The following is a 16,212-nucleotide window of genomic DNA, read 5'->3' on the forward strand; positions in this document are numbered from 1 at the left end:
CACAGCTCATTAGTCGAAACTGTAATTATAAATCTGATTTAGACCAAGAATTGTCAGCATCAAGATTAAACAACTATGCTCTCTGTTAAAGAACATAATGAGACTAAAACACAAAAATCACAAAAGTGGTACAAAAACAAATGAAGCTGAAAACTGGACACTTTCACTGTGACTGATATATATATATATATATATAATTAAAAAAGCTTAGGCAAAGTAAAAAGCAATGTACAAAAGTCAGATTTTTAAATGTTACACATTTGGTTCAAACAAAGGCAAATCACTTAAACGTGCGTGTTGCATTTGCCAAATTTACCCTTGTTAACTTGTATCATTCAAATTTCAGCGTTTTAATGCAGTTTATTGTAGTTCGTGTAAATGATACTTAGTGCATTGAATTTACATTTTGTGTCAACTGGGCCGAATTAGCCACACCAGTGACAGTTTACCTCGGGAAACATTGTTGTCCAGATCACAATAAAAAATTATATAAGACTTGAATTAGATATTCTAAAATCGAAACAACTATTCTAAAATACCTACTTATACTAGTTTCAACTTCCCTACATGACAGTTTACCTCATAATCTCAGTTCGCAAACTTCACAGCAGTGACGGCAGCAGAATGATCAGCTATCGTGTTGGACGGAATATAATCATCAGTAAACATGTGAACACGATCGATCTCTACTCGCGCTTGCAAGCATCGAACCACGGTGAGAATAATCCATGCTTAATATATCCCCGTCGTGTGACGAAATAAATGATATCCTCTTAAACGGTAAAGGTCGTACACACTAAAATCAAATGATTGGTTGTCATAAAAAACGCAAAACTATATAGTCTTGAGGATTACAAAAAAACAAATCAAAAATAACAACTTAAAACCAAATTCCAAATTTACTGTGGCTTGGAAAAACAAGCTAAAATAGGTGCAGCCTAGAAACCAGCGATGAAATTACTGATGCATATTTATGATAAAGAGTGTTAAATTGTGTGCAGAATTCCCCAATGTGCCCAGACATAAAGATGACTACAAATTGAATTAGGAAGTATGTTGAATACATACTGCTGGATACTCCCACTCCTGTCGCCAACCGCATGTGTTTGCCGTCATTATGAACAGAAATGCAACGTGCTTCAACCGATGTTTTAGTGTCCATGGAGTGTTTCTTTATACGTTCCAATAGAATTGCGTGTTTCAGAACCTACAAATATTTAATAACTAACTTATTGCTCGTTCAATACATATATCCTACAAACAGCCACAATATATAATGTTCTTATTGATCGTCCAATACATATATCCTACAAACAGCCACAATATATAAGGTTCGTACACATGTTTGGTCATCGATTTTCCATATCCTGACTCTGCCGTCATTTGAAACCGAAACAAAACAGCTGACTCAGCACAATCAGGAAGAGTCTGCAAAAACACCATAAGGAAGAAACTATTATTACATGTAAACAGGGTTTTGTGCCCCAGTGATTTAAATCAGTGACAAAAACAAAACAAGAATTTGACTAAATAAATTAAATCAGAACGACTTTTCTGAATTTGGTTTACATTTATAATTCCACTGTTATAATTAGTGTGGAGCAGACAATTTACACTCATGAGACATGATTACAGCAGCTGACGTTACAACATTTCATTCATTTTCAGCCACTACTGATGATATTTGAATAGTTATAGTATGTCTATTGACATAAGCTTATATACTTTTTGTTATGATCTCCATGGATGTGAGGGGTACAGAAACTGACAATGCTTTTTTTGAGCACATTTAACATTTCAAAAAAAAAAATCACTAAAAAATGATCAGTCACTGTTTTTCAGTGTTTTGGATATCGAAGAGCAGTGTATCCCGATTAATAACATTTATTGTTTACAATTGTCTTTTGTAATGAAATATAATTTTTTTAGTGATGTAACTTCAATATATGTATGTTACAAAGACAAACCTTGATTTCCTAGACACACGAGCTGTGAAACCTGGAAACTGAAGTGACATTTGGTTTTTCAAAATCCATCACATCAGTTATAACATGTGAGTGATCAGAAAATACAAGATGCAGCCACATGTTGTAGACATCTACTGACATTGCAAGCACTTCATAACCTCTGCAAAAATCCAATAGTAAGTTCAAAATAATTAATGTAAAAATATATTAAACAATATGCATGGATCTGTTCATAAATTTAGTCATAAAAATAAAAGCTCAAATAGATGTAACTGCAACATGGTTTATTATTTTATAACTGCTTCTGCAAATGCTCATGCCCACATCAGTGATATTGAGGCAAGTTGCTTTTTATGTCTTTGGGCCGTTATTTTTCTCATTAAATATGTAAAAATTTTGAAACTAACTTTTACCAAAATACGACTTCTTATCAGGCAGCGAAAGCAAAAGCACGATTTTGTCTTTAATCTTCATAATTTTGCGACAAAACGACCAAAAACAGTCTCAACTTTAAAGATGAAAATTTTTCGCCACGTCTGTTTACAACCAGCTGATCGCTGATGACGCAATGTTTATTTTCACAGCTGTTCAATAAATATGTTTCGCGCTCAATAATTTTCGGAAATAAATGCACATTAACGAACTTCTGAACTTGCAATTCCATCAAGGCGTAAAAGTTTAACTTGTAAATCACTTGTGCAGCAAAAAAACGCAATCTACTATCGTTCTTGGACCAATGAAACGTTACTTCTTTATTTGAGTTTGCATTTGGCAAAAGGTCATCACGCGGTCAAATTTTTATGAAAAAGAATTTATTGCCCATTCATTGGCACAAAACAAAACCGGAGATAGCCAGCAAGAGCTAAATTTCGGCACTGGAAACTTCTGAAAAAATGTTACGTCATAACTAACCACTGAAATCATATTTGGCAAACTCATGAATTATTGCGTCACATTAATTAGAATCAGAAAACATTACTAATAAATTTTTTCAACAACTGTGGCAAATTAAAACACCAAATTTTATTTTAACTCCAAAAGTGCAATTTTTTCCCTAAATTCATGCCGCAATTGATAACAAAGTATTTTTTTATGGTATCACTTTTCATGACATGGTCGTTAGTGCGTGACCAAATTTCCACAAAAAGCTTGTCAACAAACATTTTTTGACAAATCTCAACGTTTACATGTGATTTTATGGATTCCTTTTATTCTATGTTTAAATAAATCTTTGTCTGCCTTATCAAGTAACAACACAAACATAATAAGGAGATATTTTACACAATGCAAAACAACACGGACGGATCTAAAAGAAAACTTTATTTACGCCAAAAACATGCACCAGATTTTGAACACAAGCGAAAGCATACATAATAGGATCCACTAAAATAGGACATTTCATTTATTGGAACCATGCCTTCTACAAAACACATCTTCTATTAAAACTATTTCAGCAACCTTACTGTCTGAGGCGATGCAATGTCAAATGTTTTCAAGCAGGAAGGTTTGTGAAATCAAGGGACACACTAATGAACGTATACAGCAATTAGGCTACAAATACAAAGTAGAAACAACTTAAACAATTGGTGCAGAAAACATAGGGGTTTATATCTACATAAGTTAGCCTGTTTGAATCAAAACATAAAAACAACAGCTTGAATTTAAATGTAACATGTCTTATCTTATGTTACCTTCTGAGACCAACACATTACACCCAAAATCAAAAACGGAAAGACACAATCCCACTATACGCACACATGGCTTAAAGAGTGTAAATTTGTAAAGTATATTCTATGACCGGCTTTAATTAAACAGCTTTAAAAACCTACAGTGAAGAAAAAGGTGCAAAAACCAGGGGTTTCCGTACTTTGCCATAACACAAAACACTTGCTGTAAAAAAATTGCATACCCGACACATCAAACCATCAATGCTCTAGTGGATAATCTTGAAAATACCATATAAAAGTGTGTGTGTGTGGGGGGGGGACAAAGAAAATAATCCATCAGTAAATCCAAGCTATGACTCAAATGTTGGTATGTATGCGTCCTTCTGCTACTGTGCAAGCCTGAAATAAGAATACAAAACGGCATTTAGAAATGAAATCAAAGTTTAAAATGTATATGTGGCTTTGCCAAGCATATACTGGTCAAAAATATTTAGCCCCAAGGTCCAACAGGGCTTACGGCAAGAATTTGCACAATGTGCGCCAAAATGTGCAGGTCGAAATGTGCGCACATTTTTCGAAAATGTGCAGGTGCCAAAATGTGCAGGTTAAAATTTGCGCACATTTTTCGAAAATGTGCAGGTGCCAAAATGTGCAGGTCAAAATGTGCAGGTGCCAAAATGTGCAGGTCAAAATGTGCAGGTAAAAATGTGCAGGTGCCAAAATGTGCAGGTCAAAATGTGCAGGTGCCAAAATTTCTCCCTTTCATACTAAAAAAGTCTTTCTGTCCCTTTCACACAAACAATTTTTTGTCCCAATTACATAATTATTATATATCTTTCCCTGCATTTTTATTTTAAATAGTGTTCTGTGCAAATCAATTAACTTATATAGGTATGTTATTTTTCTTGTTAAATGCAGTGGATTAAGTTTTTTAACTGAACAGAATATGACCCTTCAGGGCAAAAATAACTGAAAATACAATGTGGTTTCAAACAAATGCAGTGGTAAATAACTGATGCCTATATAAATGGTGAGAACTTATACTTTTGCATTGCACATCCATCATTTTTTTCATGACATCTCAGTATTATCCTTTTCTAAACCCGTTTTGTTACCATTGTACATATTTTTTACCAAAAATATAATACAGAATGCCCACAGCGGTCTCAAAAAAATATTTTCCCTATCCTAATATTCTTTCTGGCTGTTTCAGTCTCTTTATCTCTCTAATTGTTCACGCCAGATTTAGTTTGTTTATTTATTTGCAATCCCACATGAAACATACACCTTTTTCGTTCATAATGGCAATCATCTAGTTTCTGTATATTAGTCAGGAAACAATTACAAATTTTGCAAAAGCATCTAATGATATTTTGGTGTATTATGATATTCCTACAGTAGGTCTTTTTAGCCATCTGGTCCACACAATAGCAAGTCAGAAGCAATAACATGAATGTTTTAGCAAACTTAAAATTAGGGCATCACATCAAGTATTTGTGTGGGTTTCAAAACTAACCTAATTAAATACCCATATACCAAGTTATGTCATGTAAATGAGCCTCAAACAAATAAAAAATGTCAAACATTAAGTTGGGCAACTGTGTGGTTGTCCTTTTCTTTTTGAATGTTGTCATTTGAGTTTCTTCCAAAGACACATATATAGTCCTTTTGTCAATTGTGCAGTATAACCCAAAGGATGGAAAACTTTCTAATAATTCATTTGTTTCATTGAATAAAAATCACTGGACAGCTGGGTCTTTGACTTGGTTTTGAGTTTAATAACAGTATACTCATATGGTAGTCCAGCAACTTCTAGAATTTCACATATGTCTTTTTTGGAAACTCTGTGAGGATCAGTGTAACTTTTGCAATGCAGTAAAAATCTAGCTTGTTGGCTGGCCGTAAACATCCTGTCAGGCATTTACGCACTTTGTAAAAGTTGCAGTAACTCATAAAAGGATAAGCGAGACCTCCAGACTTTGGCTCCACTAAAGAAATCAGCTGGCCCTGTGGTCGCATGGTTGACAACATGCTGACAATTTTGATAACTTCCGTAAACTAGTTTTTTGCCTTGAAAAAACATATCCTCATAAATACTCTGTTGTGTTTAACTCTTTGTTACTTATCATAGCAATTTGACTTGTGTTTTCTGCACCAGTTTCCTTGGTGGTTATGATGTCTAGCAATTGTTTTGGTGCCTTGAATTTTTCTTCAAATTACCCTTTGTTGACAGTTTAAAATGAGTAACTTTGGAAAAAAACATGATCTTTGTTCAAGCTTGACCTTTCGTCTGTCCAGAGTTCCTGGTCGAGGCCAAAGTCGTTGAACATCAGTTCAAAGATACAGCCAGTTAGGAAAGTTCTATTTTTACCAGACTTTAAATCAATTAGTAATAAACTTTATGCACCCTTTAATATGTTAGGTAAAATCACTTGAAAGCGTTTAAAGAAGTACTAAAAAGATAAAACGTACATTAAATACTCTCCAACAGCACAATCACAACCACGTAGTAACATTATACAGGGTAGATGCATAAATCTGACCATACAAGCCCAGCTTTGTCATTTGCTTGCTCTTAAAGCACCAAACTCAATGCAAGCATCCGACAAGCGTGTAGTGTTAATCAAGCGTGACGGAAACAATAGCTGGACTGTCATATGAGTATACTATTGTCTAATTGTAAAATCTATAGAAGCTGGGCAGGCTACAAGCTAACAGGCCTTAAATTAAAAACAATAAAGTCAAACCGATTGAGGTGACGATCGTGTACATATCTAGTCTGAAAAACAGTGTTTCCTATTTCCTGAATGCTAGATAATTTCACGCTTTGCCATATCTAACAAACACAACACGCATTTTTACAAGTTTCTCTTAAATCCGATTTTAATTTATAGGTCATAACTTATAACTAATATTTTTGGCACAATTTATGACCACAACAATAGTTTGACGTTAAATATCAATACTTCATTTGAGCGACTGCACATTTTGGCACCTGCACATTATGACTTGCACATTTCGGCACCTGCACATTTTGACCTGCACATTTTGGCACCTGCACATTTTCGAAAAATGTGCGCACATTTCGACCTGCACATTTTCGAGCACATTGTGCAAAAAACGCTCGCATGCCCGTCTCCCAAGGTCAGCCTACACTTGCCTAAGAAAATTGGCTTCCAGGCCAAACATAAACAGCTTAGCAATGTGACTTAGTTGTTTTTAGAAACTAACACTGCCTATTACTTAGGTGAAATATATATGTCTAAATAAAATAGTGGACGACTTCAGACTTGTCAAAGTTTTTAGTCTGTCACATATTTGTAAAGTTAAATCCCAACATCCCACCTTTTCTTTGTGTAATTTATCTCCCATTTCCCTAGTTCAGGTAAAGGTTTGTTGCTTAATAACCCTGACTCATCGTTGGACAACTGCTTAGTCACTCACTTTGACAACAATGACTCATCAGTATTTTGTTGCTCAGCATCTGAAAAAGCAATTGTAAGTTCTTAAAAAGCCAAACAAAATAAATACAAACCAGCAAAATGCATAAAAATGTTGACACTTCTTCACAAATTAAATTTGCATAATGAAGTTTGTGCTGATGTGTGTAATAAGAAAAACAATAAAGGAATCATAATAAAATAAAAAAGTGTATTCTGAATGTCAATAAATATGATAATAGTAACATATCAAACCAGCCAAAACAGTGGTCATTCTGTTTAAATCAAGGAACAAAAATCAAGATACAAAAAAAGATTATAAGTTTAAATATGTGATAAAATAAAATTATTTCGGAAAACATAAATAATGTCTTTCCTAATGCAGGATATTTTCTGGGATCATTACCAAAGCAACTCTGCAAACACCTCAACTAACGGACAAATCATTTGGAAATCGCAGCAAGGGACATTACCTGGATTGTTGTGAAATGTCAAAGTTGAAGGGTCGTCAAACTCATCACTGAACGGGATGTCAACATTACTAGGATGCGTCGAATCATCGATTATTTCTACTGTAAACTAGTCGTTTGTAGCAAAATACGAGGTTTTATTCAAATCTTCCAGGCATGGAGGTGGCACCTTTCTGGGTTTGTTTGAGCTCTTCTGTCACCCGATGGCTAAATGTCCGCCCAAATATGCAACTGTCGGCAGATGCGGAGATTAAGTGAGAGTTGTGGTCGAAAGTGAGACCAACCGCTACCTCTGAATGCCGGCTGATCATGCAAACACAATCTCCTGCGAGACAAACAAAAGATTCTTGTTAAAAATGTTAATTGGAAAAACAGTTGCAAATACATTAAAGCAATTGAAAAACTGATGCAGAAAAAATGCAAACTTGTAAAAGGCCAGTATTGTGAAATTCCTACCCTGAGTAAATTTGCTAGACACACATTTAGTCATTTGACATGAATAAAACATGTTTGATTGAATTAAGTGGAAATACTTATTAATACTGCATAACTGCAAATTGCTTTTCAATTTTCTCATCAAATGCAAACCAACACTGACCTGTGGTGTACGGGAGGACATAGATGTTTTTATCAACACACGAGGTTGCAACAAGCTTTTGCACCAAACATGTCATATTCGGTTAAATTGCAGCTGCATGCAACTAGCACTGAATCATCGATGAATAAAATCCACAGTTAGAATGGCTGGGTTTAAAATTTTGTGGATTTGCTTACTCAACAATGTCCATGTCAGCCATCGAGTGTTTCTCAATGTAATGTTGTTCTCAACTGATGTCAGTTGTAGTAGTAGAGAGACTTGTCTGTTCCACAGCTCATTAGTCGAAACTGTAATTATAAATCTGATTTAGACCAAGAATTGTCAGCATCAAGATTAAACAACTATGCTCTCTGTTAAAGAACATAATGAGACTAAAACACAAAAATCACAAAAGTGGTACAAAAACAAATGCAGCTGAAAACTGGACACTTTCACTGTGACTGATATATATATATATATATATATAATTAAAAAAGCTTAGGCAAAGTAAAAAGCAATGTACAAAAGTCAGATTTTTAAATGTTACACATTTGGTTCAAACAAAGGCAAATCACTTAAACGTGCGTGTTGCATTTGCTAAATTTACCCTTGTTAACTTGTATCATTCAAATTTCAGCGTTTTAATGCAGTTTATTGTAGTTCGTGTAAATGATACTTAGTGCATTGAATTTACATTTTGTGTCAACTGGGCCGAATTAGCCACACCAGTGACAGTTTACCTCGGGAAACATTGTTGTCCAGATCACAATAAAAAATTATATAAGACTTGAATTAGATATTCTAGAATCGAAACAACTATTCTAAAATACCTACTTATACTAGTTTCAACTTCCCTACATGACAGTTTACCTCATAATCTCAGTTCGCAAACTTCACAGCAGTGACGGCAGCAGAATGATCAGCTATCGTGTTGGACGGAATATAATCATCAGTAAACATGTGAACACGATCGATCTCTACTCGCGCTTGCAAGCATCGAACCACGGTGAGAATAATCCATGCTTAATATATCCCCGTCGTGTGACGAAATAAATGATATCCTCTTAAACGGTAAAGGTCGTACACACTAAAATCAAATGATTGGTTGTCATAAAAAACGCAAAACTATATAGTCTTGAGGATTACAAAAAAACAAATCAAAAATAACAACTTAAAACCAAATTCCAAATTTACTGTGGCTTGGAAAAACAAGCTAAAATAGGTGCAGCCTAGAAACCAGCGATGAAATTACTGATGCATATTTATGATAAAGAGTGTTAAATTGTGTGCAGAATTCCCCAATGTGCCCAGACAAAGATGACTACAAATTGAATTAGGAAGTATGTTGAATACATACTGCTGGATACTCCCACTCCTGTCGCCAACCGCATGTGTTTGCCGTCATTATGAACAGAAATGCAACGTGCTTCAACCGATGTTTTAGTGTCCGTGGAGTGTTTCTTTATACGTTCCAATAGAATTGCGTGTTTCAGAACCTACAAATATTTAATAACTAACTTATTGCTCGTTCAATACATATATCCTACAAACAGCCACAATATATAATGTTCTTATTGATCGTCCAATACATATATCCTACAAACAGCCACAATATATAAGGTTCGTACACATGTTTGGTCATCGAATTTCCAAATCCTGACTCTGCCGTCATTTGAAACCGAAACAAAACAGCTGACTCAGCACAATCAGGAAGAGTCTGCAAAAACACCATAAGGAAGAAACTATTATTACATGTAAACAGGGTTTTGTGCCCCAGTGATTTAAATCAGTGACAAAAACAAAACAAGAATTTGACTAAATAAATTAAATCAGAACGACTTTTCTGAATTTGGTTTACATTTATAATTCCACTGTTATAATTAGTGTGGAGCAGACAATTTACACTCATGAGACATGATTACAGCAGCTGACGTTACAACATTTCATTCATTTTCAGCCACTACTGATGATATTTGAATAGTTATAGTATGTCTATTGACATAAGCTTATATACTTTTTGTTATGATCTCCATGGATGTGAGGGGTACAGAAACTGACGATGCTTTTTTTGAGCACATTTAACATTTCAAAAAAAAATAAATCACTAAAAAATGATCAGTCACTGTTTTTCAGTATTTTGGATATCGAAGAGCAGTGTATCCCGATTAATAACATTTATTGTTTACAATTGTCTTTTGTAATGAAATATAATTTTTTTAGTGATGTAACTTCAATATATGTATGTTACAAAGACAAACCTTGATTTCCTAGACACACGAGCTGTGAAACCTGGAAACTGAAGTGACATTTGGTTTTTCAAAATCCATCACATCAGTTATAACATGTGAGTGATCAGAAAATACAAGATGCAGCCACATGTTGTAGACATCTACTGACATTGCAAGCACTTCATAACCTCTGCAAAAATCCAATAGTAAGTTCAAAATAATTAATGTAAAAATATATTAAACAATATGCATGGATCTGTTCATAAATTTAGTCATAAAAATAAAAGCTCAAATAGATGTAACTGCAACATGGTTTATTATTTTATAACTGCTTCTGCAAATGCTCATGCCCACATCAGTGATATTGAGGCAAGTTGCTTTTTATGTCTTTGGGCCGTTATTTTTCTCATTAAATATGTAAAAATTTTGAAACTAACTTTTACCAAAATACGACTTCTTATCAGGCAGCGAAAGCAAAAGCACGATTTTGTCTTTAATCTTCATAATTTTGCGACAAAACGACCAAAAACAGTTTCAACTTTAAAGATGAAAATTTTTCACCACGTCTGTTTACAACCAGCTGATCGCTGATGACGCAATGTTTATTTTCACAGCTGTTCAATAAATATGTTTCGCGCTCAATAATTTTCGGAAATAAATGCACATTAACGAACTTCTGAACTTGCAATTCCATCAAGGCGTAAAAGTTTAACTTGTAAATCACTTGTGCAGCAAAAAAACGCAATCTACTATCGTTCTTGGACCAATGAAACGTTACTTCTTTATTTGAGTTTGCATTTGGCAAAAGGTCATCACGCGGTCAAATTTTTATGTAAAAGAATTTATCGCCCATTGATTGGCACAAAACAAAACCGGAGATAGCCAGCAAGAGCTGAATTTCGGCACTGGAAACTTCTGGAAAAATGTTACGTCATAACTAACCACTGAAATCATATTTGGCAAACTCATGAATTATTGCGTCACGTTAATTAGATTCAGAAAACATTACTAATAAATTTTTTCAACAACTGTGCTAAATTAAAACACCAAATTTTATTTTAACTCCAAAAGTGCAATTTTTTCCCTAAATTCATGCCGCAATTGATAACAAAGTATTTTTTTATGGTATCACTTTTCATGACATGGTCGTTAGTGCGTGACCAAATTTCCACAAAAAGCTTGTCAACAAACATTTTTTGACAAATCTCAACGTTTACATGTGATTTTATGGATTCCTTTTATTCTATGTTTAAATAAATCTTTGTCTGCCTTATCAAGTAACAACACAAACATAATAAGGAGATATTTTACACAATGCAAAACAACACGGACGGATCTAAAAGAAAACTTTATTTACGCCAAAAACATGCACCAGATTTTGAACACAAGCGAAAGCATACATAATAGGATCCACTAAAATAGGACATTTCATTTATTGGAACCATGCCTTCTACAAAACACATCTTCTATTAAAACTATTTCAGCAACCTTACTGTCTGAGGCGATGCAATGTCAAATGTTTTCAAGCAGGAAGGTTTGTGAAATCAAGGGACACACTAATGAACGTATACAGCAATTAGGCTACAAATACAAAGTAGAAACAACTTAAACAATTGGTGCAGAAAACATAGGGGTTTATATCTACATAAGTTAGCCTGTTTGAATCAAAACATAAAAACAACAGCTTGAATTTAAATGTAACATGTCTTATCTTATGTTACCTTCTGAGACCAACACATTACACCCAAAATCAAAAACGGAAAGACACAATCCCACTATACGCACACATGGCTTAAAGAGTGTAAATTTGTAAAGTATATTCTATGACCGGCTTTAATTAAACAGCGTTAAAAACCTACAGTGAAGAAAAAGGTGCAAAAACCAGGGGTTTCCGTACTTTGCCATAACACAAAACACTTGCTGTAAAAAAATTGCATACCCGACACATTAAACCATCAATGCTCTAGTGCAGTGGTTCCCAAACTATGGTACGCGTACCACTAGTGGTACGCGAAGGTCTCCAAGGTGGTACGCGAGCAACTTATTAAGTTCACACCAAACGATCTTTATTTCACACAAGTTTTAATTCACACAAGTTACGTAGAGCGTGAAATTTCACACTATATTTCCTACTAAATTCTAATTCCTTGGTGTATTGACGCATTGAACTGTTAAGCAAGGTTTCTTTGTGACGAAATAGGTTTATTATGACGTAATGAATCTGCTATTACGACGTAATAAGTCCTTAAAGTCAGATTTTGTAATAGCTACTAGTTGTGTTGACAGTAGCACTGTAGCGAGGGCGGTAAAAGTTTGACTAATTTTTGTTTAATATTTACGAGCCTTTGGTCACTAAAGGCCAAAGTTACTAAGGTAAAGTTAGTTAGTAAAGTTTAGTAACATTTTTATCCATTAAATTCTAACAATGATTGTAGGTGGTACGAGAACGCTGCATGAACCAAAAAAATGGTACGCGAGTAGATAAAGTTTGGGAACCACTGCTCTAGTGGATAATCTTGAAAATACCATATAAAAGTGTGTGTGTGTGGGGGGGGGACAAAGAAAATAATCCATCAGTAAATCCAAGCTATGACTCAAATGTTGGTATGTATGCGTCCTTCTGCTACTGTGCAAGCCTGAAATAAGAATACAAAACGGCATTTAGAAATGAAATCAAAGTTTAAAATGTATATGTGGCTTTGCCAAGCATATACTGGTCAAAAATATTTAGCCCCAAGGGTCAGCCTACACTTGCCTAAGAAAATTGGCTTCCAGGCCAAACATAAACAGCTTAGCAATGTGACTTAGTTGTTTTTAGAAACTAACACTGCCTATTACTTAGGTGAAATATATATGTCTAAATAAAATAGTGGACGACTTCAGACTTGTCAAAGTTTTTAGTCTGTCACATATTTGTAAAGTTAAATCCCAACATCCCACCTTTTCTTTGTGTAATTTATCTCCCATTTCCCTAGTTCAGGTAAAGGTTTGTTGCTTAATAACCCTGACTCATCGTTGGACAACTGCTTAGTCACTCACTTTGACAACAATGACTCATCAGTATTTTGTTGCTCAGCATCTGAAAAAGCAATTGTAAGTTCTTAAAAAGCCAAACAAAATAAATACAAACCAGCAAAATGCATAAAAATGTTGACACTTCTTTACAAATTAAATTTGCATAATGAAGTTTGTGCTGATGTGTGTAATAAGAAAAACAATAAAGGAATCATAATAAAATAAAAAAGTGTATTCTGAATGTCAATAAATATGATAATAGTAACATATCAAACCAGCCAAAACAGTGGTCATTCTGTTTAAATCAAGGAACAAAAATCAAGATACAAAAAAAGATTCTAAGTTTAAATATGTGATAAAATAAAATTATTTCGGAAAACATAAATAATGTCTTTCCTAATGCAGGATATTTTCTGGGATCATTACCAAAGCAACTCTGCAAACACCTCAACTAACGGACAAATCATTTGGAAATCGCAGCAAGGGACATTACCTGGATTGTTGTGAAATGTCAAAGTTGAAGGGTCGTCAAACTCATCACTGAACGGGATGTCAACATTACTAGGATGCGTCGAATCATCGATTATTTCTACTGTAAACTAGTCGTTTGTAGCAAAATACGAGGTTTTATTCAAATCTTCCAGGCATGGAGGTGGCACCTTTCTGGGTTTGTTTGAGCTCTTCTGTCACCCGATGGCTAAATGTCCGCCCAAATATGCAACTGTCGGCAGATGCGGAGATTAAGTGAGAGTTGTGGTCGAAAGTGAGACCAACCGCTACCTCTGAATGCCGGCTGATCATGCAAACACAATCTCCTGCGAGACAAACAAAAGATTCTTGTTAAAAATGTTAATTGGAAAAACAGTTGCAAATACATTAAAGCAATTGAAAAACTGATGCAGAAAAAATGCAAACTTGTAAAAGGCCAGTATTGTGAAATTCCTACCCTGAGTAAATTTGCTAGACACACATTTAGTCATTTGACATGAATAAAACATGTTTGATTGAATTAAGTGGAAATACTTATTAATACTGCATAACTGCAAATTGCTTTTCAATTTTCTCATCAAATGCAAACCAACACTGACCTGTGGTGTACGGGAGGACATAGATGTTTTTATCAACACACGAGGTTGCAACAAGCTTTTGCACCAAACATGTCATATTCGGTTAAATTGCAGCTGCATGCAACTAGCACTGAATCATCGATGAATAAAATCCACAGTTAGAATGGCTGGGTTTAAAATTTTGTGGATTTGCTTACTCAACAAAGTCCATGTCAGCCATCGAGTGTTTCTCAATGTAATGTTGTTCTCAACTGATGTCAGTTGTAGTAGTAGAGAGACTTGTCTGTTCCACAGCTCATTAGTCAAAACTGTAATTATAAATCTGATTTAGACCAAGAATTGTCAGCATCAAGATTAAACAACTATGCTCTCTGTTAAAGAACATAATGAGACTAAAACACAAAAATCACAAAAGTGGTACAAAAACAAATGCAGCTGAAAACTGGACACTTTCACTGTGACTGATATATATATATATATATAATTAAAAAAGCTTAGGCAAAGTAAAAAGCAATGTACAAAAGTCAGATTTTTAAATGTTACACATTTGGTTCAAACAAAGGCAAATCACTTAAATGTGCGTGTTGCATTTGCCAAATTTACCCTTGTTAACTTGTATCATTCAAATTTCAGCGTTTTAATGCAGTTTATTGTAGTTCGTGTAAATGATACTTAGTGCATTGAATTTACATTTTGTGTCAACTGGGCCGAATTAGCCACACCAGTGACAGTTTACCTCGGGAAACATTGTTGTCCAGATCACAATAAAAAATTATATAAGACTTGAATTAGATATTCTAGAATCGAAACAACTATTCTAAAATACCTACTTATACTAGTTTCAACTTCCCTACATGACAGTTTACCTCATAATCTCAGTTCGCAAACTTCACAGCAGTGACGGCAGCAGAATGATCAGCTATCGTGTTGGACGGAATATAATCATCAGTAAACATGTGAACACGATCGATCTCTACTCGCGCTTGCAAGCATCGAACCACGGTGAGAATAATCCATGCTTAATATATCCCCGTCGTGTGACGAAATAAATGATATCCTCTTAAACGGTAAAGGTCGTACACACTAAAATCAAATGATTGGTTGTCATAAAAAACGCAAAACTATATAGTCTTGAGGATTACAAAAAAACAAATCAAAAATAACAACTTAAAACCAAATTCCAAATTTACTGTGGCTTGGAAAAACAAGCTAAAATAGGTGCAGCCTAGAAACCAGCGATGAAATTACTGATGCATATTTATGATAAAGAGTGTTAAATTGTGTGCAGAATTCCCCAATGTGCCCAGACATAAAGATGACTACAAATTGAATTAGGAAGTATGTTGAATACATACTGCTGGATACTCCCACTCCTGTCGCCAACCGCATGTGTTTGCCGTCATTATGAACAGAAATGCAACGTGCTTCAACCGATGTTTTAGTGTCCGTGGAGTGTTTCTTTATACGTTCCAATAGAATTGTGTGTTTCAGAACCTACAAATATTTAATAACTAACTTATTGATCGTTCAATACATATATCCTACAAACAGCCACAATATATAATGTTCTTATTGATCGTCCAATACATATATCCTACAAACAGCCACAATATATAAGGTTCGTACACATGTTTGGTCATCGATTTTCCAAATCCTGACTCTGCCGTCATTTGAAACCGAAACAAAACAGCTGACTCAGCACAATCAGGAAGAGTCTGCAAAAACACCATAAGGAAGAAACTATTATTACATGTAAACAGGGTTTTGTGCCCCAGTGATTT

General features: G+C 34.6%; 2 protein-coding genes and 2 long non-coding RNA genes across 7 annotated transcripts; all 4 read right to left on the reverse strand.

The window, feature by feature from the left end:
• Window positions 1–2,929, reverse strand: LOC145208689 (uncharacterized). Of its 3 annotated transcripts, none has more exons than XR_013854893.1 (6): window positions 2,381–2,929; window positions 1,968–2,127; window positions 1,340–1,428; window positions 1,069–1,207; window positions 580–796; window positions 1–19 (listed from the first exon to the last, which is right to left on the reverse strand). It is a non-coding gene; the product is annotated as an uncharacterized LOC145208689 (long non-coding RNA). The 3 variants fall into 3 exon arrangements; XR_013854894.1 differs by having other exon boundaries at window positions 2,375–2,929; XR_013854892.1 differs by having other exon boundaries at window positions 1,968–2,927.
• A 1,949-nt stretch (window positions 2,930–4,878) lies between these two features.
• On the reverse strand, window positions 4,879–10,870 carry LOC145208685 (WD repeat-containing protein 62-like). 2 transcript variants are annotated; one of them, XM_080079000.1, is made up of 6 exons: window positions 10,793–10,870; window positions 10,380–10,539; window positions 9,479–9,838; window positions 8,992–9,208; window positions 8,143–8,429; window positions 4,879–7,869 (listed from the first exon to the last, which is right to left on the reverse strand). In XM_080079000.1, the coding sequence occupies exons 5-6, from the start codon at window positions 8,216–8,218 to the stop codon at window positions 7,682–7,684; spliced, it is 264 nt and encodes an 87-aa protein (XP_079935126.1). In that variant the 5' UTR covers window positions 8,219–8,429; window positions 8,992–9,208; window positions 9,479–9,838; window positions 10,380–10,539; window positions 10,793–10,870; the 3' UTR covers window positions 4,879–7,681. The 2 variants fall into 2 exon arrangements, with proteins under 2 accessions (XP_079935126.1, XP_079935125.1); XM_080078999.1 differs by lacking the exon at window positions 10,793–10,870 and having other exon boundaries at window positions 9,479–9,617; window positions 9,750–9,838; window positions 10,380–10,552.
• Window positions 10,871–11,679: 809 nt separating this feature from the next.
• LOC145208687 (WD repeat-containing protein 62-like) lies at window positions 11,680–14,764 on the reverse strand. The gene is made up of 3 exons (XM_080079001.1): window positions 14,453–14,764; window positions 13,290–14,179; window positions 11,680–12,985 (listed from the first exon to the last, which is right to left on the reverse strand). Exons 1-2 carry the CDS (start codon window positions 14,526–14,528, stop codon window positions 13,992–13,994), a joined length of 264 nt encoding a protein of 87 aa, XP_079935127.1. The 5' UTR covers window positions 14,529–14,764; the 3' UTR covers window positions 11,680–12,985; window positions 13,290–13,991.
• Window positions 14,765–15,263: 499 nt separating this feature from the next.
• On the reverse strand, window positions 15,264–16,201 carry LOC145208688 (uncharacterized). Its single transcript, XR_013854890.1, has 3 exons — window positions 16,058–16,201; window positions 15,787–15,925; window positions 15,264–15,514 (listed from the first exon to the last, which is right to left on the reverse strand). It is a non-coding gene; the product is annotated as an uncharacterized LOC145208688 (long non-coding RNA).
• Window positions 16,202–16,212: the final 11 nt, after the last annotated feature.

The sequence above is a fragment of the Phallusia mammillata genome, unplaced genomic scaffold, assembly GCF_965637545.1.
Source record: "Phallusia mammillata unplaced genomic scaffold, kaPhaMamm4.hap1.1 HAP1_SCAFFOLD_333, whole genome shotgun sequence".
Classification (NCBI taxonomy): Eukaryota; Metazoa; Chordata; class Ascidiacea; order Phlebobranchia; family Ascidiidae; genus Phallusia; species Phallusia mammillata.

Bases quoted from the DNA above. Each gene is read 5' to 3' on its own strand.
- LOC145208687 (XM_080079001.1), bottom strand. From the start codon at position 14,528: ATGACATGTTTGGTGCAAAAGCTTGTTGCAACCTCGTGTGTTGATAAA. The intron at 14,180-14,452 runs GTCAGTGTTGGT...TTTGTCTCGCAG, and splicing joins TGTCCTCCCGTACACCACAG to GAGATTGTGTTTGCATGATC.
- LOC145208685 (XM_080079000.1), bottom strand. From the start codon at position 8,218: ATGACATGTTTGGTGCAAAAGCTTGTTGCAACCTCGTGTGTTGATAAA. The intron at 7,870-8,142 runs GTCAGTGTTGGT...TTTGTCTCGCAG, and splicing joins TGTCCTCCCGTACACCACAG to GAGATTGTGTTTGCATGATC.